Source organism: Vigna unguiculata, chromosome 10 (genome assembly GCF_037176805.1).
Source record: "Vigna unguiculata cultivar grain cowpea cultivar isolate G323 ecotype 2 chromosome 10, ASM3717680v1, whole genome shotgun sequence".
In the NCBI taxonomy this organism is placed as follows: Eukaryota; Viridiplantae; Streptophyta; class Magnoliopsida; order Fabales; family Fabaceae; genus Vigna; species Vigna unguiculata.
In genome coordinates, this window is record NC_140801.1 from 44,450,834 (window position 1) to 44,473,151 (window position 22,318).

The window sequence follows — 22,318 nt, forward strand, 5'->3', positions numbered from 1 at the left end:
AACATATATATTATATTACCAATTCTCAAATATCAAAATGTTGCATGTAAAAGTGTGGCGGGATCAAATTCAATTGTTACACCTTTTTCAAAATTGTAATAATATAATACTTAAGGTGATTAAATATTATTACCTATTTTTTAATGTAAATATAAAGTAGTTAATGACAAAAGAAACCTAATAGAAAATATTATCCTTATATAAAGGAAGAATAGAAGAACAATAATAATTAAACTCTTTTTTCAACGTCTCCGGTGATCTGAGATAGTTGAAAACACATAACTACCCTTTCGTTCTACGTTTCATCACGTCCAATAATAGCGTAACGTCATAACTAACGAAGGGTTCTTTTGTCAATTCATGCTGAGAGTGAGGAACCTCGCATACCCAAAAACGATCTCAGAAGCTCAAACATCAAGTACCGTTTTCGTAACCTGAAATTCAGATCATTCAACCTTGGTTACCAACTGTTTCCTTTTCACCTTCAAGATTCAGCGAAAACTCGCCGAGACAACTCGCTCTTGCAGCGCATGGCTCCGACATCGTAGTGTAGACGTGGCCGCATTGGATTGCCGTTGAAGATCTCAATCTCCGTGGTGTCGCCGAGTCGCAACTCGCTCCGAGCTCGGGAATGGCTTCTTCGGAAGCCGATTCCCGTCTGAGGCTGGTCGTGGTACCCGCGCTTGAGAAGATAATCAAGAACGCGTCGTGGCGGAAGCATGCCAAACTCGCACATGAGTGCAAATCCGTCATTGAGAGGCTCGGCCACCAGCACCAGCATTTTCCGACGCCGGGATCTCCGTCCGACAACGAGCCGGAGACCTCCGTCCCTGGTCCGCTCCATGATGGAGGTCCGGTGGAGTTCTCCCTGGCAGAGTCCGAGTCGATCCTCACGCCTCTCATCAATGCTGCCGGCTCCGGCGTCCTCAAGATCGCTGATCCCGCCGTCGATGCCATCCAGAAGCTCATTGCGCATGGATTCATCCGCGGCGAGGCGGACCCGGCCTCCTCTGCTTCGGCGCCGGAGGCGAAGCTCCTGGCCAAGCTTATTGAATCGGTCTGCAAATGCCACGATTTGGGCGACGAGGCGATGGAGTTGCTGGTCCTCAAGACCATGCTCTCTGCCGTGACGTCAATTTCGCTCCGCATCCATGGTGATTCCTTGCTTCTCATTGTGCGGACCTGCTACGATATATATCTTGTGAGCAAGAATGTGGTGAATCAGACGACGGCGAAGGCGTCGCTGATCCAAATGCTGGTGATCGTGTTCCGCCGCATGGAGGCGGATTCCTCGACTGTGCCGGTTCAGCCGATCGTAGTGGCGGAATTGATGGAGCCTGTGGAGAAATCCGATGAAGACAATTCAATGACGCTGTTTGTGCAGGGCTTTATAACGAAGATAATGCAGGACATTGACGGCGTTTTGAACCCTACGACGCCGAGCGGGAAGGTTAGTTTGCTAGGTGGGCACGACGGTGCGTTTGAGACCACCACGGTGGAGACTACGAACCCTACTGATTTGTTGGATTCTACTGATAAAGACATGTTGGATGCTAAGTATTGGGAGATTAGTATGTATAAGACGGCGTTAGAGGGACGGAAGGGGGAGCTTGTGGATGGGGAAGTGGTGGAGAGGGACGATGATTTGGAGGTTCAGATTGGGAATAAGTTGAGGAGAGATGCTTTTTTGGTGTTTAGGGCGCTTTGTAAGTTATCCATGAAGACGCCTCCGAAGGAAGCGGTAGGGGACCCGCAGTTGATGAAGAGGAAGATCGTTGCTCTGGAGTTGCTCAAGATTTTGCTGGAGAATGCTGGGGCTGTGTTCAGGACTAGTGACAGGTATTGTGTTTTACTGAAGTTCAATTTTAGGATTATTTTGGAGTTTGGCATTGTGGCCAGTCAGGGAGAAGATGTGTATTATTTTATTTTTGCTGGTAGATGCAGGACGGAGAATTTTCTGTGTTCAACGTAGTAGTAAAGGGGTAGACTTGATTGCATTGTCTTGATGTTCTGTCTAGGAGTGAACTTAAGTCATAACAATTACTTTCTTGCTTGTACGTTATACAGTTAAGGATTTAGAAATATGATGACACCAATGTTAGAACAAAGTGCTTTATGGGATGAAAGTGTTTTAGAATTTTGACATGGCAGATTATAACTGTACTTAAACTCGCCCAGAATAGATTTTAAGAAGGTAGAGCAAGATACACTTGTATGTAGATAAAGATTTTAACCCAAATAACAATCATATTTCTTGGACATTGCCAAAATAAAAAAATTATAAATCATTGTCATCATAAAAGTATTTGTGATTCATAGGTTTGGATACTTCATCTATACGTGCGTGGACTGTGTGCTCTTTGTTGTTGTTGACATCTTGATCCTTCAACGTCTTTCCCCTCCTTTAGAACTTATTATCTGGAACGCATTGCAAACTACAATGATTAAGGTCCTTTTCCTGGTTGAAAATGATTGTTCCATTTTTGGCTTCATTCCCACATTATTAGGACTAAAGAAGAATTCCCACCGGTATTCGCTCTTGGAGTTTCTCAATCATGATGGGAGTGAATACTAATACAGATCCACACCACAGATTAAGCAAAAGAAATAGAAGGAAATGAAAGATAATTATAACTCTGAGATTCTGTTTGATTGCAAGAAAAAGCAATACAGAAGGATGAAGAATCCCACGGCCAAGAGCTAGGCTCCTCTAGAGCAAACCAACAAGGTTTTCTATCCAACAAGTAGGAAAGCATAATAGTCAATAACGGAAAATATTGTCTCTTTCTCTCTCTCTCTCCTCTACTAACTACTCTTCCTAGTCATGTCACATCACTATCCCTACTTTTACACCCTTTCCTGTCTTGACTTGTGGCTCAATTCATGGGCTAGAGGCACCCATTAACTCTTTGGATCCCATCAATACTCTCCTCTGGAATAAACTGTATTGTCCTCAACATTCAATTCTTGAAATTGACTTCTTAAAGAAATCTCATCCTCCCCTGTGACCTCCTCTACCCCAGTTCAATGAACCAACCATTGGTTAACTCGTTCCCCCTTCTACATAATGCTTCTTGAAGCTATATTGAACAAGGCTCAATGATTTCCACATTTTCATCTTCTAGCCCTGTAGGTAATTCATCTTTTGCCTCATAGTCAAGTAAGGAAACATGGAACATGTGGTGTATCCTTGAAACAGGTGGCAATTTCAAATGATAGGCAACTTCTCCAATCTTCTCTAGGATCTCGAATGGGACGTAATACCTTGCACTTAACTTGGGGCTTCTTTTATTCTCATGGAATGTTGATGGTTCTGTTTGAGCTTAAGGAAAACCATGTCATCAACCTCAATCTCCTCTTTGTATGATGTTTATTGGCTTGCACCCTCATTCTATCTTGTGCCATTAATAGATGCTTCTTCAATTGCCTCAAAGGTTCATCTCTGTCCATGAGTTCTCTTTGAACAACTTGCACTATCCTAGGAGGTTGACTGCCATACACAACTTCAAAATGGTGTGGCACCTGCAGACTCATGAAATGTGGTGTTGAACCAAAATTTTGAGCCATGGTAGCCATGTAACCCATTTCTTGTGCTAGTCTATAGTGAAACACCGTAAATAAGTTTCAAGACATCTATTAATCACTTCGTCTATCCATCTGTATGAGGTGGTATGTTGTACTCATCCTTAACATGGTCCCTTGCATCTTGGAAAACTACCTCCAAAATGAACTGAACGAACAATGGATCCCTATAACTAGCCATTGAATTAGGAATGTCATGGAGCCTCACTTTCTCATCTACAAAAGCTTCAGGAATCGCTCTAGGAGTATAGGGTTGTTTGAGTGCCACAAAATGGCTATATTTAGTTGAAGAGTCCACAACTACCAATATTTCTTTGAATCCCCTCAGTAGTCGTGTATGCTTAAATCCTCCTCCAAATTCTCTCAGGAATTAGGCGTGTTGCAATAATCCTCAAGGAGAAGCAATTATGTATATCTGCATATGACAAGTATCACAGACTTGGATAAATTTGTGAACATCTTTTTTCAACCTTTTCCAATAAAAATTGGAGTGTCCTACTTGTAGAGTGGCATGAAAATCTTCTAGACACCTTGGAATCCAATGTGATTCCTAAGCAACAACCAATCTTTTCTTGTCTAACATTTTGCCAACCCTTGCTTATATGTGAACCCGGTGTAAGCCTTATCATTATTTCCTTGTTGCAGCTCCTCTATCTCTTTCTTCCATTCATTATCTTCATGAACATTTGCCGTCAACTCTTGACAATCAAGCCAAATAAGGGTATGTATCATACTCTTTAATTCTGGTTCCTCAATACTTCTAGACAAAGCGTTACCACCTTTAATCAAATTTGCCTGGCTTGTACACTATGCCAAAATTGTAACATAGAAGCTTTGTCACCCAATTTTGTTGGCTTCCAGTTGTGATTCTCTATTGCAACAACTGCTTAAGACTCGTTTGATCTGAGTAAACCTTGAATTTCTTCCCTATCAAATGAAACCTCCAATGCTGAATGGTCTGAGCAACAACCATTAATTCCCTCTTGTATGGTTACTTAGATACATTTCTAGGGTTCAAGGCTTTGCTATAATATGCCACATACCTTCTATCTTGCATTAAGATTGTCCCAATTCTAGCTCCAAATACATCACACTCAAACTCAAAACTCTTTTTTCAAAGTTTGGGAGGCATAATACTAGTGTTGTGGCGATGTTTATTTTTAACTCTTCAAATGCCTTATGAGCTTCATAACTCCACCCAAAACCATCCTGTTTTGTTAATTCAGTGAGTGAACTTGCAATTTTACCATAGTTCTTAATGAATTTTTGGTAATACCTAGTAATGCAAAGGAACCCACACACTCCCTTCACTTTTTTCTGTATGGGCCAATCCATAACACTACTGGCTTTTTGAAGATCAACAACAACTCTGTGAATAGATATTACTTGTCCAAGATACTCCAGCCTTTTAGGCCAAAACTTCACTTTTATCTGTTGGCCTATATTTGATGGTGTTGTCTCAAAATTTTGAGCGCTTCAGTCAAATGCTACGAAGACACTCTCTACCATTCCATTAAACTTGTCCAAAAACTCTTTCTTTAGTTCCTCCCATGTCAGATTGACAAAACCGTTGACTAAAGAATTGGAGAAATGTAACTTCCCTCCTTCCATGCATAGCTGGGCAAGGTTCACTCTGACAATTTCACTGGTTTGTTGTACTTTGGAGTAGATCTCAGTTTTCAATATCCATCCTGCATGGTCTTCCCCATTGAACATGGGAATCTTTCATTGATTGACAAATGTCGACGACGACATCAAGGAAGGGACCTTCTAAGGGATCACAAAGGAGGCTTGGATCTATAAAAGAAATTTTGTATGTTTGTGTAACTTTTGGTTTTACACCTTCATTGGGTCGTGTAATTATTTGTTTGCATTGGGCCTTGTATTTGTATTCTATATTATTGTAATTAGAGACTTTATGGACTCTAGCTTTTAGGAGGCTTGTTGATGGGCCTTAGTAGTGTTTGAACCCATGAGTACATGCTCCATAGTATATAAGCTTTTTTGTACACTTTTATACTCAAAATTTGAGCATTTTGGAATTTGAATCCTTTTTCGAAGTGAACATTCTCTCTTAGTTCTTTAGAACTTTTGATCCTTATATTTGAATTCCCAATTCAAAGCAGTGGATCTTCGTTTACTTATCATTTGCTCTTGATTGTGGTGTCAATTAAGGTAGATTGGAGCCTTTTTCATATTGAATCTCTTCAACATTTTCAGTTTTGTCAATGGTTCGTGAAAATTGTTGGAGATGATCCAACACAAGGTTAGTATTCCATCAGATGAGTATTATGGACTCAAATAAGAAGTTAATGAGATACCACAGTGAACTTTTCTTAAACCCAGACAGATATAGGTGGTTGGTGGGAAAACTCATTTATCTCATTATAACAAGACTTGATCTTTCTTATCTTGTAGGAGTTGAGTCAATTTATACAAAACCCTCACATGGATCATTAGAATGTGTGATTTTCATTCTCAGATTTGTAGGAGGGACCCTAGGACAAAGTTTGTTGTATATACATCAATAAAAAGCACAGCAGGGTAGGTTGAATGTACTATTTTTCCTCCATCTTATTTATTCAAGTAGTATGTTCTATAATCAAGATTGTATGTTCTATAATCAATATTGTATGTTCTATAATCAAGATTTTCAAGTCTTGGTATTTGGGATTATTTGACATACAAATTAGGAAGAGTATTTTTCTAATATAAATTTATGAGCCACTTGAAATATATAATCCAAATAGTCGCTTCCAGTTATTTTGGTTTTGCTTCTACCTCACATTTTCTTGCAATTTATAACTACAGTTTCCTGACTGTGTGATGATGGGGTTTTGTTTCCATTCACAATAAATTATGCTCTGTACGTCTTTGTCTTTGAATTTCCAGCATCTTAAGAATTCTTCACAGGCTAACATTGCCATGAAAGCTGTTGGAAAGCTGCCTTAACCTAAATTGCAACCTCAAGGGTTATAGTTTAGTTCCACATTGATCAGTGATATAGTTAAAATAAAGTATTTAAGTGAGGTGCAAGTCTTGTTTTAGAAGTCAGATTTGGGGAGTTGAAATACTCCTAAACCAAATTCTTAGAAAAGTCTTGTGCCTTTGCAAACTCTATTTGTAGCTAGCTGCCTGTTAAGTTAAAAAAACAATTGTATTGCCATAATTTTGACCATGCATAATTTTTTCCTAATTTAACTTGACATTTTTAGTTGTGCCAAAATACGTTTGAATACCCACCCCTTCTGTCTTCATAACTGATTCATCAGAAATTAGTATTAGTGCACCTGCCGTGTATGAATTGTACGTGCATCATCTTCTGCTATTATACTATTTTAGTATGGATTATTAGTGTATTTTGACATTTTTTGTGTGTGTTTTACTCTTGAATTTAAGATAGATCCTTTTCCCTCCTCATCATTATTTAAAAGTAGCATCTTTCTCTACTCTATACACCACTTGAAACTATGTTTTGTTTTCTTTGTAATTTTACTAAATGACAAAAAATAGTACTGATAATTAAATTTTGATTGTGCTTGAGCAGGTTTTTAGGTGCCATCAAACAGTACTTATGTTTATCCTTGTTGAAGAACAGTGCTTCAACTCTTTTAATTGTATTTCAGCTGTCGTGCTCCATTTTTATCAGTCTGGTGTCAAGATTTAGAGCTGGATTGAAAGCAGAAATTGGAGTATTTTTCCCTATGATTGTTCTCAGGGTCCTAGAAAATGTTTCTCAGCCTAATTTTCAGCAGAAGATGATAGTGCTTCGATTTCTGGAAAAGCTCTGTGTTGATTCACAGATATTGGTTGACATATTTATTAACTATGACTGTGATGTCAATTCATCAAACATATTTGAGAGGTGTGCTATTTATTATCTTATTTATTTTTTATAGTTATTTTGCTTTACATTAAAAATATGTGCAATTTCACGTTTAGAATATTGTTGTCTAGTTTAATAGCATTTCCGTGTTGGATTGTTTGTCATACACTGTTTACCGGTCATGCTGGTGTGGCTAAGGTTGTGTTCATTGTCACGTAGTATTCACTGTATAATTTACATCTAGTTGTTATGTTCCTCCTAGGATGGTCAATGGACTTCTTAAAACTGCTCAAGGTGTGCCCCCTGGTGTACCAACCACGCTTTTGCCACCCCAGGAAGCAACACTAAAACTTGAAGCCATGAAAGGCTTGATTGCAGTTCTAAAATCAATGGGGGACTGGATGAACAAACAATTGCGCATTCCTGATTCTCGTTCAGCCACGAAAGTTGAAGCATTGGATGACAGCCCTGAAACTGGAGGTTTTACCATGGTAAATGGGAATGGAGAAGACCCTCCTGATGGATCTGACACTCAATCAGAAGTCTCCAATGATGCTTCTGATGTTTCAAATATTGAGCAACGCCGGGCTTATAAACTGGAACTCCAGGTAAACAAATGATCAAGTTTTTTTACCAATAAACAAAGTATATCTTTGCTATGGCTTTTTACAATGAAGCTAATGCAAGTGGATGGCAGGAAGGTATATCACTTTTCAATAGGAGGCCTGAGAAAGGAATTGAATTTCTCATCAATGCCAACAAGGTGGGTGATTCACCAAAGGATATAGCTGCTTTTCTTAAAGAAGCATCTGGGTTGAACAAGACTATGATTGGTGATTATCTGGGAGAAAGAGAAGATTTACCCTTGAAGGTAATGCATGCCTATGTGGATTCCTTTAACTTTCAAGATATGGAGTTTGACGAGGCAATCAGGGTCTTTCTTCAAGGATTTAGACTGCCTGGTGAGGCACAGAAAATTGATAGGATCATGGAAAAGTTTGCTGAACGTTACTGCAAATGTAATCCAAAGGCCTTTTCTAGTGCTGACACTGCTTATGTCCTTGCCTATTCTGTTATAATGCTTAATACCGATGCTCACAATCCCATGGTGAAGAATAAGGTGTGCTCACAGTTCTTCTGTTCTGTAAAATGATATACAAATAATGATGACAGACACAATGGCTTAATATCTGTTTGGTTGTTGAGCTATGCAGATGTCTCATGATGATTTCATAAGAAATAATCGTGGCATTGACGATGGAAAAGATCTACCTGAGGAATACTTGAAGTCCTTGTTTGACAGAATATCTAGAAATGAAATCAAAATGAAAGAAAATGATGAGGCTCCTCAACAAAAACAGGTTGTGAGCCCTAATCGACTATTAGGCTTGGATAGTATATTGAATATTGTGATCCGTAAACGTGTTGAAGAGAATCTGGAGACCAGTGATGATCTTATCCGTCATATGCAAGAACAATTCAAAGAAAAAGCTCGCAGATCTGAGTATGTTTGTATTTTTCCCTCTATATGGAAGTGATAATTTGCTTTCCAAATCTTCTCAGGTTGAGCAAAACATTTAACCTGCTGTTTTTGACATAAAGAATCTGCTGTTGGCTAGAGGATGTTATGGATCCTGCCACATCCACTAGTATTTAACTGCTTTTTACATGATCCGTGTCTGCTTGAAGTGAGGTGTATCTAGCTAAAATTTTCACCAAAATTTTTACTCTTTCTTTTTCTCTATTATTTTAATGACAGTTAGATCACTTGTTTGCTAATTTTTTAAGTTGACTGGTTAAATAAAAATTAGTTCCTAAAATTTTTATTTTTTTGTTGATATGCATTTAATTGCAACTTGCAGATCAATTTATTATGCTGCCACAGATGTTGTAATCCTGAGATTCATGATTGAGGTGTGCTGGGCACCTATGTTGGCCGCCTTTAGTGTTCCTCTTGATCAAAGTGACGATGAGGTTTTAATATCTCTCTGTCTTGAAGGCTTCCGCCATGCTATTCATCTTACTTCAGTAATGTCGATGAAGACTCACAGAGATGTTTTTGTGACGTCATTAGCAAAGTTTACCTCACTACATTCACCAGCTGACATTAAGCAGAAAAATATAGATGCAATTAAGGTTGGTAAAATTTAACTTATCTTCTACCTGACTTATGAACATCATGAAAGCCGAAGTGATTATCAATTAGCATTTCTCATTGTGTTATGTTACTTCATACTCGTGGCGTAATGCCCCTTTCAAAATGCATTGTTGTTTGTATATTATTACATTCCCATTGCATCTTTTATCATTTCAAGATCATATGTACACTTTTCCCTTTAGTGCATGTCTTTATCCTGTCCAAAGCTACACTCTCTGCAATTGGACTTCTGTTTCTTGTTTTGCATATATGATAATTACCAAATTAACATAATATTTTTGTGGAGGTTTGTTGATTTGCTGAAAATGATTCTGGGAACAATGTCTAAAGGCATATGATAGTCATTATTTGTTGGATCTTTTTTAAGTTATGGATAATGTATTCATGGTACTTGAACTCAATGTTCAGATTTTGATGATTACGTTATGTGACTAAACTTACCATCTGTTTGTTACTAGGCAATAGTTGTTATTGCTGATGAAGATGGAAATTACTTACAAGAAGCTTGGGAGCATATCTTGACTTGTGTTTCTCGGTTTGAGCATTTACATCTTCTTGGAGAAGGGGCTCCACCAGATGCCACATTTTTTGCTTTTCCTCAGAATGATTCAGAAAAAACAAAGCAAGCCAAGTCAACCATTCTTCCTGTTTTGAAGAAGAAGGGAATTGGGAGGATGCAGTATGCAGCTGCTTCATTGATGCGGGGTTCATATGATAGTGGTGGAATTGGTAGTAATGGTTCTGGAGTCACTTCAGAACAGGTGAACAATCTTGTTTCTAATTTAAATATGTTGGAACAAGTTGGAAACTCTGAAATGAGCCGCATATTCACTCGGAGTCAGAAGTTGAACAGTGAGGCCATATTAGATTTTGTTAAGGCTCTGTGCAAGGTCTCCATGGAGGAACTGAGGTCTCCATCTGATCCACGTGTTTTCAGCCTTACAAAGATTGTTGAGATTGCGTAAGTATTTGTCACCTAGTACTTCAAACATGCTACGTCTTTGCCTTACATCCAAACTGTTTCTCCTCATGGATCATGGGGTTCATTGGTTGGGGTCTTCTACAAGAGAAGCATAGTTAATAGTGCTGGACAATATTTATTTTATTGTTTATAAACTGAGCATACTAGCAACCTATTTTTCCCTTTTTGGTTGATTAAATCCCAAACTCTCTTGCTCACATCTTTGTAGTCTGAGCAAATTGTTTAATTGAACTGTATTTTCTGTTTAACTCTGATAAAATAACATGAGGTTGCATGTCAAGAGGTCACCTGTGTCTTTTGACGCTCAGTTTTGGTTCTGATGGTGAGCCAAGGGATAAAGTGCTTAATTTTATTGAAGAAAAGGACATTATAAGTGTGCCCAAAGATCAAGGTGGGAAAGTGTGATTCATTTGGAAAACAAATGTTTGGGTTGAGTATGAAGCATGTAATTTTTATGTTTTGCATGATTGATTGATGTTTATATACTGCTTTTTATACTATTTGACATGATTATTATATAACAGGCACTACAATATGAACCGCATAAGGCTTGTGTGGTCAAGCATCTGGCATGTTCTCTCGGATTTCTTTGTAACTATCGGCTGTTCTGCAAACCTTTCAATTGCAATTTTTGCAATGGATTCTTTGCGTCAGTTGTCAATGAAATTTCTGGAGCGGGAAGAGCTGGCTAATTATAATTTTCAAAATGAATTTATGAAGCCTTTTGTCATTGTTATGCGAAAGAGTAGTGCTGTTGAAATTAGAGAGTTAATTATCAGATGTGTCTCTCAAATGGTTCTATCTCGTGTAAACAATGTCAAATCAGGATGGAGGAGCATGTTCATGGTAGAGCTGATAAACTCTTATTGTCTATAGAGAGCTTCAGTTAACAAAATGTTTGTTTAATTTTTTTTATCCAATGTACTTATTGCTCATAGACCTGATTTCAGGTATTCACAACAGCAGCTTACGATGACCACAAAAACATTGTACTCTTGTCTTTTGAAATTATTGAGAAGATTATTCGCGATTACTTCCCTTACATCACTGAGACTGAAACTACAACATTCACAGACTGTGTAAATTGTCTAATCGCGTTTACCAATAGTAAATTCAATAAAGAGATTAGCCTAAATGCCATTGCTTTTCTCCGGTTTTGTGCAACAAAACTTGCAGCGGGGGACCTTTCTGGAAAGGTTTCCCCATCTTCACTTCAAACAGCAAAGGAGGGGGAAAATGATAATGGAGAGGCTGCTGACAAGGATGATCATCTCTATTTCTGGTTTCCTTTATTGGCAGGTGAAGGCATTATATGAAGTTTATCTAGGCATAAATATTACGGAAAAAGTAATAAATTTATGTTGCATATCACTGTCAAATGATTAGTGCTTCCTTTTCCTATCGTCTTGCTTCATGTCTTAAGAAGCTCAGCTATTACAGATATACTTATTTGTTGTTTATTTTCTGCAGGTTTGTCTGAGCTTAGCTTTGACCCAAGACCTGAGATTAGGAAGAGTGCCTTGGAAGTCCTGTTTGAAACCTTACGTAACTATGGCCATCTCTTTTCGCTAACTTTATGGGAAAGAATATTTGAGTCTGTCTTATTTCCAATATTCGATTATGTTCGACATGGTATTGATCCTTCAGGGAGTTGTTCACCAGCCAATGAAGAAGCGGCAGATCATGGTGAGCTTGGTCAGGATGTTTGGCTTTACGAGACATGCACATTGGCCCTCCAATTGGTTGTAGATCTTTTTGTTAACTTTTACGACACTGTCAATCCACTTTTGAGAAAGGTGCTGATGCTCCTGGTTAACTTCATAAATCGCCCTCACCAAAGCCTTGCTGGCATTGGTATTGCGGCTTTTGTTCGATTGATGACTAATGCGGGGGAGCTATTTTCTGATGAAAAGTGGTTAGAAGTGGTTTTCTCATTAAAAGAAGCAGCAAAGGCAACACTTCCTAACTTTTTGTTTCTGGAAATCGAGGACTTCATTGCAAGTGACGAGGATGCTTCAATCGCTGATGATAGAGATTTTGCTGAATCTGGCTTCCCAGATAATTTGGCACACTTGAGGACTCGTGGTCTTTATGCTCATTTATCTGATGCAAAGTGCCGAGCTGCTGTTCAGCTTTTACTGATTCAGGTAATTTTATATTCCGTTCCACCAAAATATATTAGAATGCCGAGTAGAAAAAAATAATGGGGGAGCCCGAGTGCTGTAGCTGTGATATTTAGTCTATTCAGAAGTTCTGGGACTGCTTGATTAAGATGATTTGTTATTATAAGTTACATAAAATCCTTATTAATTTATGCACCTGATGGGAGCATATGCATTCTTCCTATTGCGTCCCAGTCAATATATGCATGTAATGTTGAAAAATGACGTTAACTCTGTTTTTTGAAATTGGTAGGCGGTGACGGAGATCTATAACATATATCGTTCTCAACTTTCAGCAAAAGCCATGCTAGTCCTATATGATGCGTTGCACGAAATAGCGTTACACGCGCATCGGATTAACAACAATACCATGTTACGTTCAAAGCTCCTAGAGTTTGGTTCTATGAGCCAAATGCAAGACCCTCCACTCTTACGCCTTGAGAATGAATCGTATCAGATCTGCCTTACATTTTTACAGAACCTTGTCATTGACAAGCCTACTAGTTATGAAGAGCAAGAGGTCGAATCTCATCTCATTCAGCTTTGTCAGGAGGTTTTGGAGTTTTATATTGAAGTTGCAGATTTTGGAGTAAAATCTGAATCTTCTAATGGTAGAGCGCCACATTGGTATATTCCCTTGGGCTCCGGGAAGAGTAGAGAATTGGCTTCTCGTTCACCTCTCGTTGTGGCTACTCTGCACGCTATTTGTAGTTTGGGAGATGTTTCCTTTGAGAACAACCTCTCTCATTTCTTCCCTCTTATTTCTAGCTTGATACGCTGTGAGCATGGCTCCAAGGACGTCCAGGTTGCTCTCAGTGACATGCTTACTTTATCAGTTGGTCCTGTTTTGCTACAGTCATATTGATTCATCATCATATTGGTAAAGTTCACCCTACATTTTCAGATGTACGATTTTTTTTGTTTAAATCTTTTTGTTCATAATTTTCTCTGCTCTCCTTTGCCTTGGATTACGTGTCAATAATATACCATGCCATCACAGTAAAAGTTCGTAGTAGTGATTTTCTCTTAGCCACACCTTCCTAACTTCTGTATTTTAGAAGCTAACTTCTCCAGTCGGAATTGATTTGTATTACCATGAGTCTCAATGTTGTATTTTTTACGTTTTATTCGTTTTTTCTAAAAGAATTAGTTTTGCAGCATTATATACTGTCGGGGGATTTTCCTGCTGCGGTGATAATTTTTCTGGTTATGACTCATTAAGTCATAATTAATAGTCATCTTTCATTTGAATTTTTATTTTAATAAATGATTTTTGTTGAAAATCTTTAAGAGCAAAGATATCTGATTTTTATTAAATTATATGATTAGTTTGTGCTATTATATGGCTTGGTGGTCCAAGTTTTCTGCTGGAAAGGTATACGTTTCTTTCAGAAAAGCTTTTCAATTTTACGGGGTGACTCCTATAACTTGTACACAGTGTTTACAAAACCGGGTGGGATAATCAACTGATTTTACCTGTGGCTTAGTTTCAGCTAATTGTTGACTCAGATGTAATTATGAAAGTAGTTTATATAAAATAAAAACTATGCATACATAATTATTAAACTCAATTAAGTAATAACTTATAGGTATTTTTTATATGCATGCAACAAGTTGTTGATGAGATGAGATCTTTAAGCTTTGTAAATATGTGGATTCCAATAACGGAAGTACATTATTTAAGTATGAGTGAAAATCTAATGGAGATCCAAGTCAGTATGAATATACGAAGATAATATCTGATATAAAGTATCGAATGGGTATGAATTGAAGTTTGACTTGTTGTAAATGTGTTATTATATAGATTTCTTAGCTCCTTACTTTTAGATTTTAAGATAATAATAATAATAATAAATATTTATGTTTGTTGATTTATTATCGATATATTATATTGGAGATATAATAGAACACAATTAAGTTATCAAACTTTATGTTTTATACGTTTATCAATTGATATGTTAATAGTAGTTGATTTCCTTAATGATATTTTGTGACTTTATTTTTCTAGTAGTTGTTAACTATAAAATGTTTTGAGATGAGTGTTTCTATTCTAAGCTTTTACTATTACTTTTTGAGTTAATTCTTTAAGTTTATATACACACTTTTCTAAGAAGTCTAACTTGGTATTAGGTCATTTAAATTTAGTACCAGCTTATCCTATTTCTAATCTCAACGCATATCTTTGAGTTTTTCACAAACGAGTTTTACACGTATTAAAATTTTGTTGATTGACATAAATATTAATATTTCTTCGCTGTATTTTTAATAGGTTCTTCTTGTATTTGAATTGTTTCTTAAATTTCATTGATCAAATCTAGTTTGGCCCTTGATCTTTCATCATCACTAGTGTTGTCAAATTGTTGTAGACGAGATGTTTCACTAATTTTGATCGAAATCATGACACATGTTCCGTATGTAAGTAAAAATGATGCTCCTTTTTCACATGATTGTGGTGTGTAATGATAGCTTCATAATATGCATGATATCTCCTCAACTTACAAATCTTTAGCTTGAACTAGCATATTTTTAAGCTTTTCAAATATGACTTTATTATAATTTTTTACTTTTGTACGAGTATATATATGTTTGACTGATAAGATTGATATTTGATTCTAGGTTACTCCAAAATCTGTTCAAAATATTTGAAGAAGTGTGTCAAATAAACTTTTTCCACGGTGGTGATAATCACAAAAGATAAAAGATATTGAAAAATAGTATTATTTTAATTATATTTATATCATTTTTTAATTTAAAAGTATAATACATATTACTATATTATTAAAAAGAGTGTTAAATAAATGTATTTTTAAGAAGAGTGTGAAACAAACTTTTTCATCTATAAACTCTTTGAAGGTAAAATGTGCATTTAAGTTGTGGATTTTAAGATTTGTGAGTTGAGTTGTGGTTTTCAATAACAAAAAAAAGGTCTAGCTAATGAATTTCATCTATGTAAAATACCAATCCATTATAAATTGAATGGGATTTTTGTGGAGACCATATTATATAGATTTTTAAAATATAAAGTATATATGATAATAATAATAATAAAATAATTATTCTTTCATTAACTCATTGTGATTGATGTTGTATTAAAAATATAATAAAAAGTAATCAAGTTATTGAAATTGATATTTTTTATATTACGAGTAACACAAATAATTGATTTATAAGAAATATAGTTAGACGATAAAAAAAAAAAGTGTCCAATTATAGTCCACATTATTTTAATGCATACGATATTACCAACTTTTAGGCCGGTCATACTAATACAAGAAAAATCATATTTACATTATTAGATAAATTATGGTTCTCGAAGTTTTAAACCGTTTTATTTACTTTATTAGATAAATAATATTTGTATTTTTTTTTATCGACAAAGAATTAAATTAAATTAATAATAGAGCACTTGGAGGGTGCTCTAACCTATTTACAAAAACATAAGAGAAAGATGGAGTGCATCTCTAAAACTTGTCAAAATAACTATAAAACTTTCACGTACAAAAGCTAAGACTCCCTAGACATTGGACATAAAATATATAACTTAGGGGTCTTCGAACAACATCTAAACAATATTCTTGAAAAGGAAATAGAGCTTGAGTAGGCACCAACAACATACTATGCTATTACAATAATGTAACAGACAAATTAAAACTGGACTTTCAATGCAAGAGATATACCTTTCCAACGTCAAGCTGGGTAGGAATCTTAAGATTAGCCACCCAAATCGCACCTTCCCCGGCCAGTCTACTAGATTACACAGAAAGTGGAAACGAAACCAGGTATGCATGGTTCGTTGCGCTCCGGAGACTATGTTCTCTTGGTTGTTACAGAGTAACCAAAGAAGTGTGTATAATCACTGATGAAGAACTCATTGCTTTAGACATGGGAATCCCTTTCATGCTTACCTGACAACTTAAACATAGAAAACATCATATCATTGAGATTTTAAACACGCAATAGGAGCGAATAACCAGTCACTATATGAAAACTTTACCGAAGGAATTTTATGTTTCAACCAAGCCCAAGCGTTAACTTGAGCAAGACTAAAAGTCTCTTCAGTGTCAACTTTCTTTTGCTTAAAGATCACCTCATTCCTATGTCTCCAAATTTTCTCAACTATAGCCAACCACATTCCTTTTCACATTGTGTTTTGCCTAGTGTTCAAGCAACTCATATGAAAGTGTTGAAAGTGTATCCTAGCTTGGTTGTAATGCACTGAACTCACCCTTATCTAGCTATCACACATTTTCCACACCTTTTGAGACACTGTACAAGAGAAAAATAGGCGTGATGCACTCTCTTCACAATCTAGGCATAACTCACACAAAGAATGTTGTAATTGAACCCCTTTTACCAATAATTTATCCTTTGCCGATAACTTATCCAAGAGTAGCCTCCACCCAAATAACTATGCCTTTGGAATCACTCTTATATTCCATAACTCTGTGAACACCTTGTCGCTTTTCCCTTCGGAGCTACCCATCAACTTCATATATGCAGACCTTACAGTATATGCTCCTTCTGCGGTTTCCTTCCAACTCCAGATATCCAGATTCCCTTTCCTAAATACACGACTATTAATGAGCTTATAGAGTTGTGCTTCCATAGCTTGCTACTTGTAAAACGGTTTGGACATTTCAAATGCTCTATTAAATATATATCATTACTTGTTGATAAAAAAATTTAAATTAATTAAAAATAAAAAAAATTGAATAAAATGATAATATTACATATATTTAAAGACAAAAATAAGTAATATATAACATTAAGATTGAATTATATTTTAAGTTTCTGAAATTTGAAATAACTATGATTTTTGTTGTTCAAATTTTAACTTATTTAGTTCTTTAAAATGAAAAGAAAAATGATTTTAGTTAATTTGAAAAACTAAAATAAATCTTTTAGGATTTAAAATTAGGATAAGAGGTTTAATGTTTGTAGTAGCTCCTATAGATTAAATAAATTATTATTTTTTGTTTAAAATTTAAAAGAACTAAAATGAATCTTAAAATTTGAGCAACCAAAACTAAAATCTTGTCCTAAATTTAACACACTGAAAACATAATCAAACCAATAATTGTTATAAATTATTGGTTCTTCATAGTTTTCTACGTTTACTCTTTATATAAGATTTAACTATTTTTATCGATTCTAATATTTGAGTTGTATATTTTGAATTGCATTATATCTATAAATAGATTTTCTTAATAATAATATACGGAAAATTATATTCTTCATTCTTTTTTATTCTTTTTTTTTTCTCTAATATCATCTTTATATTTTATAATAATAATTAAGTTAACTACAAAATATATTTCAATTTTGGTAACTGACCGGAAAACACTTGAAGAATAAAAAATAACCACCTTATTACAGAACACAAGTTCATCAGAAAAGATGATTAACTTGTCTTCTTGCATGTAAAATCCAAATACACAGTCACCAATGAGAAATGCTTGGTCAATTTCATTCGAAAACCTCAACAGGTAGAAAGATAACAAAAAAATCGTAGGCCTGTGAAAGCGAAAGTTGGTAGCACATAGTAATGTGTTGATGATAACAACACTTCATGACTCTTCTACATCAGCCACCAATTAAGACCTTAATCAAACCCAAAACCTATGTTATCATCACTCTGTAATAGCTTTGTTAAAAGTCCTACTGTAAGAAATAATACCAATTTATTATTTTGAGACAATTTTATATGACTGAGTTAGACTTAAAGTTCACTTCTCAACGGTTCTATAATGGATGAAACAAAATGTTCAAGAAAGTTCGTTAGTATAAACTCTAACTTGACTCTAATACTATGTTAGAAGTGAGTTTTAAGCCTAACTCAATTTCACAAAACTGATTTGTAAGATGAGATTTGTAACTCAATTATATATTATGAATTAACCTTATTTCTCATCGACGTAGAACTTCCGACAAAATCACAAATTCTCTAAAGATAAAATCAGTTCCAACAAAATCACAAATTCTCTAAAGATAAAATTAGTTTATAAAGTTTAAAATATATAATTGAATACAACATCATCTTGCAAATCGATCTGAAGACAACCTCATCTTGCAATTTTGTAAGATTTACGGGGTTAAAACTTTTCAATCCTTATCTAATTCTGTATGTAGTTTAATCAACCACAGTTTTGTATCAGAAGACCCATGTTTTGTCTGAGAAAGGGTTCAGCCTTTTGCAAAGAGGCACCAGAGTTGAGACCTTGGAATAAAAGTTGGAGAAGTATTACAATTCAGAAAGTGACAAAAAGGGCATGTCATAAATAAAGTCACCCTACCCTACACTACACTACACTACACATGCTCAACAAAAATTCCTTTAGTCAACTCAACTATATATCACCACAGTTCTTATCCTCAATCTCTCTTTATCAACTATGTTGCAACCCTTCATCACTTTCTTCACCTTCCTTCATAGGAAGGCCAAATCCATGTTCAAGCATCCAAGAAGAATCAAAGAAACCCTAGCCAAGAGAAAATTCTCTTCATCTTCTTTCCTTGAGATGGAACTTTCCTCTCAGTTTCATCAAGTTTTCAAGCTGATTGACTCTAATGGGGATGGGAAGATCTCAGCCAGTGAGCTGAGTGAGGTGCTTGCATGCCTTGGATACAACAAGTGCAGTGCTGCAAAAGAAGCTGAATGCATGGTCAGAGTGTTGGACTTCAATGGAGATGGGTTTGTGGACTTGGATGAGTTCATGGTTGTTGTCATGAATGGCATGGAAAAGGAAGAAAAAGACGAAGAAGAAGAAGAAAAAATTGATGGTTATCTCATGGATGCTTTTCTTTTGTTTGATAGTGACAAAAATGGCCTCATTTCAGCGAAGGAACTGCACAGAGTTCTGTTGAATCTAGGGTGTGAAAATTGCAGCCTCAGAGAGTGTAAACGTATGATCAAAGGTGTTGATAAGAATGGAGATGGCTTTGTAGATTTTGAAGAATTTCGATGCATGATGCAAACTGGAGTTGCAAGTTAGAAGTGTTTGTGTTTCTGTGTTTGTTTGTTTTTTTCTTTCTTTCTTACTTTTCTCAGAACACAAACATGTCTCAACTAATTTAATTAACATGATGGTTTTTTTTTTTTTTCTGAAATAACATAGAAAAGTTGTAGATTATATGCATAGTGTAATGCTATGATGAAGAGTTTTGCTAGACTTAAAGGCTTGTTTTGTATTATTTGTTGTTTTTTTTTTTGTTTAATTCATAGGAATGACAAATAGCAAGAAACGAGAGATTTACACGACACAAACTTCTTTCTTATCAAGTTGATTGAATAGTTTAGAACACAATTATTTTATTCATCCATTTCAAATTGATAGACCTTTTAATATTAAAAAAATTAAATTTATTGACTTATGAATTTATTTAAAAAAAATCTAGTTTTGACTCCAAATAATTGTTATTAATTATCTTGAAATACACAATGATTGGAAAAAGGTGAAAAGGAATGTAAGAGTATATCAAAAAAATTATTTTGTTAATTAAGTGATTTCTTGTATTTCAATGAAATTACTTTATAAACCTTCAAGATATTCATCAACACTTTATATATTTTTAAAGAGAAAAAATAAATAATAAATTTGTAAGATGTATAAGATGATGAAATGATAGATATAGAAATAAAAAATAATAATATTCAAGTATATAAAATGAAAATATATGTGCATTATTTTGTTTAGGAGATAGGAGATAAGTTTTCGCAGATTTTGAGGTGAGATAGATTATGGATAATGACTTCGGAGGAAAGGAAAATGATAGGGTGACATCAAGTAATGTACACCCGTCTTTCATTTTATACCATGCTTTTGTTTCTTTTCCCTTTATTTTCAGATATTTTGCCAAGGATGATGATATATTTTTTTACTATAATATATATCAATAATAGTCCCCTTATCACAAAATTTCTTAGGCTAATGCTTCCTGCACCCCTAATTACTAACTGCACCCCAAAATAGAAAAGAAAATTCAAACAATGAAAGTTTTCTCAGAAACGTATTTCACCGTGTTTTGGGAAAGTTTTTCGAGACAAGTTTTTTATATGAATATTTCAGAAAATACATTCCAAAGACAATTTTATGAATTTTAGAATTTTTTTTAAAGTCTCATTTCGAAAAATTTATTCCAAAAACATATTTCATATGTTATGAAAATTTCATTTCGAAAATCACATTTTGAAAAATTGATTCCAAATATTCTGTTTCATAAATTTTATTCCTAAAATATTATTTCAGAAATTTCGAAAAACTTGTTCCGGAAAACTTGCGGATGTAATCTAGAAGTCACTATTTCAAAAAGAAAAATGGCCATATTGAAAGTTTGAGGGAGTGTATGCAGAAATTGTGGGAGTGCAGGAAGTAAAAGCTAGTTTCGTAAACACTTTATTAAAAATTCATTCCACTATTCAGATTTGAAATAAAAAAGAAATACTTAATATGAGTAATGAAGAGTGTTCTGTTTTTTTTCCTCGAAGATGGAGGAATTTGCTTCCTCGCATTCATGATCATTACCTACATCTTCATGTTAATAATAACTAAAAAATATATTTTTTTCTTCTGAATTTGTTGTTATAATTTATCATTGAATTTTTCATGTCATTGTTAGATTCCATTTTCAAATGTTATTGTTTTTTCCCAAATAAATTTTCCAATTTTTTTTTGGAAGCTTAAGAAATATTTTCAAAATAGACAATGTAGCAGTCACATTAAAATATACTATTAAAGGTAGAAATATAATGTAAAAGATTATAGAGTGCAAGTAGTAACCATAGGGTGCAGAAAAGAAAACCCAAGATTGAATGTGTTGGGCCATCTTTCTGCTAATAGAACACAAACTATTGATTGTGGAAGAAAAATTATTAGGTAGCTATATATCACCATTTATCTATGGTTTCAATTAAGATTTGTGTCACATTTAATTATTTTATCTTAAATTTAAATATTTAAATACGTATTATTTTTCTACAATAATTGATAAAAATTATTTATCGATAAAACAAATCATTACCAATACAACTTTTAAACACAAAATAACTTTTTTTCTTGATTTATTTTATTTCAAAAGTGAAATTCTTTATCAATAAAGAACATTTTTTGTACCAGAAAAGAATATATATATATATATATATATATATATATATATTTATAAATGAAGTATTTAAGGTACTTCAAAATATCAAAACAAGATAGTATTTTAGTCCATAAAATATTTTACAAATTATTTGTGTCTATATAAAAATTGAATATAATCCTTATACATAAAAAGGTGATGCAATTTAATTTTTTCATTAGGTCTGAAAATATATATTTAGAGACTAAAATAGAAATTTAACAGACCAAAAACTTATTTTATCATAATGTTATTTAGATATGTATATTTTGTTTCTAATTTATTCATTCGTTTGTGACTGATAAGTACATGGACTTGTGTTTTCCCTCGTGATTCATATTACTTTAAATTAAATTAATAAATACTTTAAATTAAATCATGTGGAAATTCTATTTTGGAATTTTTTTTTCAACAAATCTTATTATGAAAATTTTAGAAAGTCTGTTCTGAAAATTTTCCTAAATATATATTTTGGAAGTTACTTTTTC

General features: G+C 34.5%; 2 protein-coding genes and 1 pseudogene across 2 annotated transcripts; 2 read left to right on the forward strand and 1 right to left on the reverse strand.

Moving 5' to 3' along the window:
• The first annotated feature begins 359 nt into the window (after positions 1–359).
• LOC114166662 (brefeldin A-inhibited guanine nucleotide-exchange protein 2-like) lies at positions 360–13,870 on the forward strand. The gene is made up of 11 exons (XM_028051425.2): positions 360–1,839; positions 7,130–7,447; positions 7,671–8,016; positions 8,106–8,528; positions 8,623–8,912; positions 9,271–9,544; positions 10,025–10,527; positions 11,073–11,394; positions 11,499–11,847; positions 12,019–12,695; positions 12,964–13,870. The coding sequence occupies exons 1-11, from the start codon at positions 632–634 to the stop codon at positions 13,573–13,575; spliced, it is 5,322 nt and encodes a 1,773-aa protein (XP_027907226.2). The 5' UTR covers positions 360–631; the 3' UTR covers positions 13,576–13,870.
• On the reverse strand, positions 2,920–6,979 carry LOC146883301 (uncharacterized; annotated as a pseudogene).
• Positions 13,871–18,970: 5,100 nt separating the features above from the next.
• Positions 18,971–19,840, forward strand: LOC114167324 (putative calcium-binding protein CML18). The gene has a single exon (XM_028052382.2). It carries the CDS (start codon positions 19,103–19,105, stop codon positions 19,700–19,702), a length of 600 nt encoding a protein of 199 aa, XP_027908183.1. The 5' UTR covers positions 18,971–19,102; the 3' UTR covers positions 19,703–19,840.
• Positions 19,841–22,318: the final 2,478 nt, after the last annotated feature.

Bases quoted from the DNA above. Each gene is read 5' to 3' on its own strand.
- LOC114166662 (XM_028051425.2), top strand. From the start codon at position 632: ATGGCTTCTTCGGAAGCCGATTCCCGTCTGAGGCTGGTCGTGGTACCC. The intron at 1,840-7,129 runs GTATTGTGTTTT...GTGCTTGAGCAG, and splicing joins GTGTTCAGGACTAGTGACAG to GTTTTTAGGTGCCATCAAAC. The intron at 12,696-12,963 runs GTAATTTTATAT...TGAAATTGGTAG, and splicing joins TTCAGCTTTTACTGATTCAG to GCGGTGACGGAGATCTATAA.
- LOC114167324 (XM_028052382.2), top strand. From the start codon at position 19,103: ATGTTGCAACCCTTCATCACTTTCTTCACCTTCCTTCATAGGAAGGCC.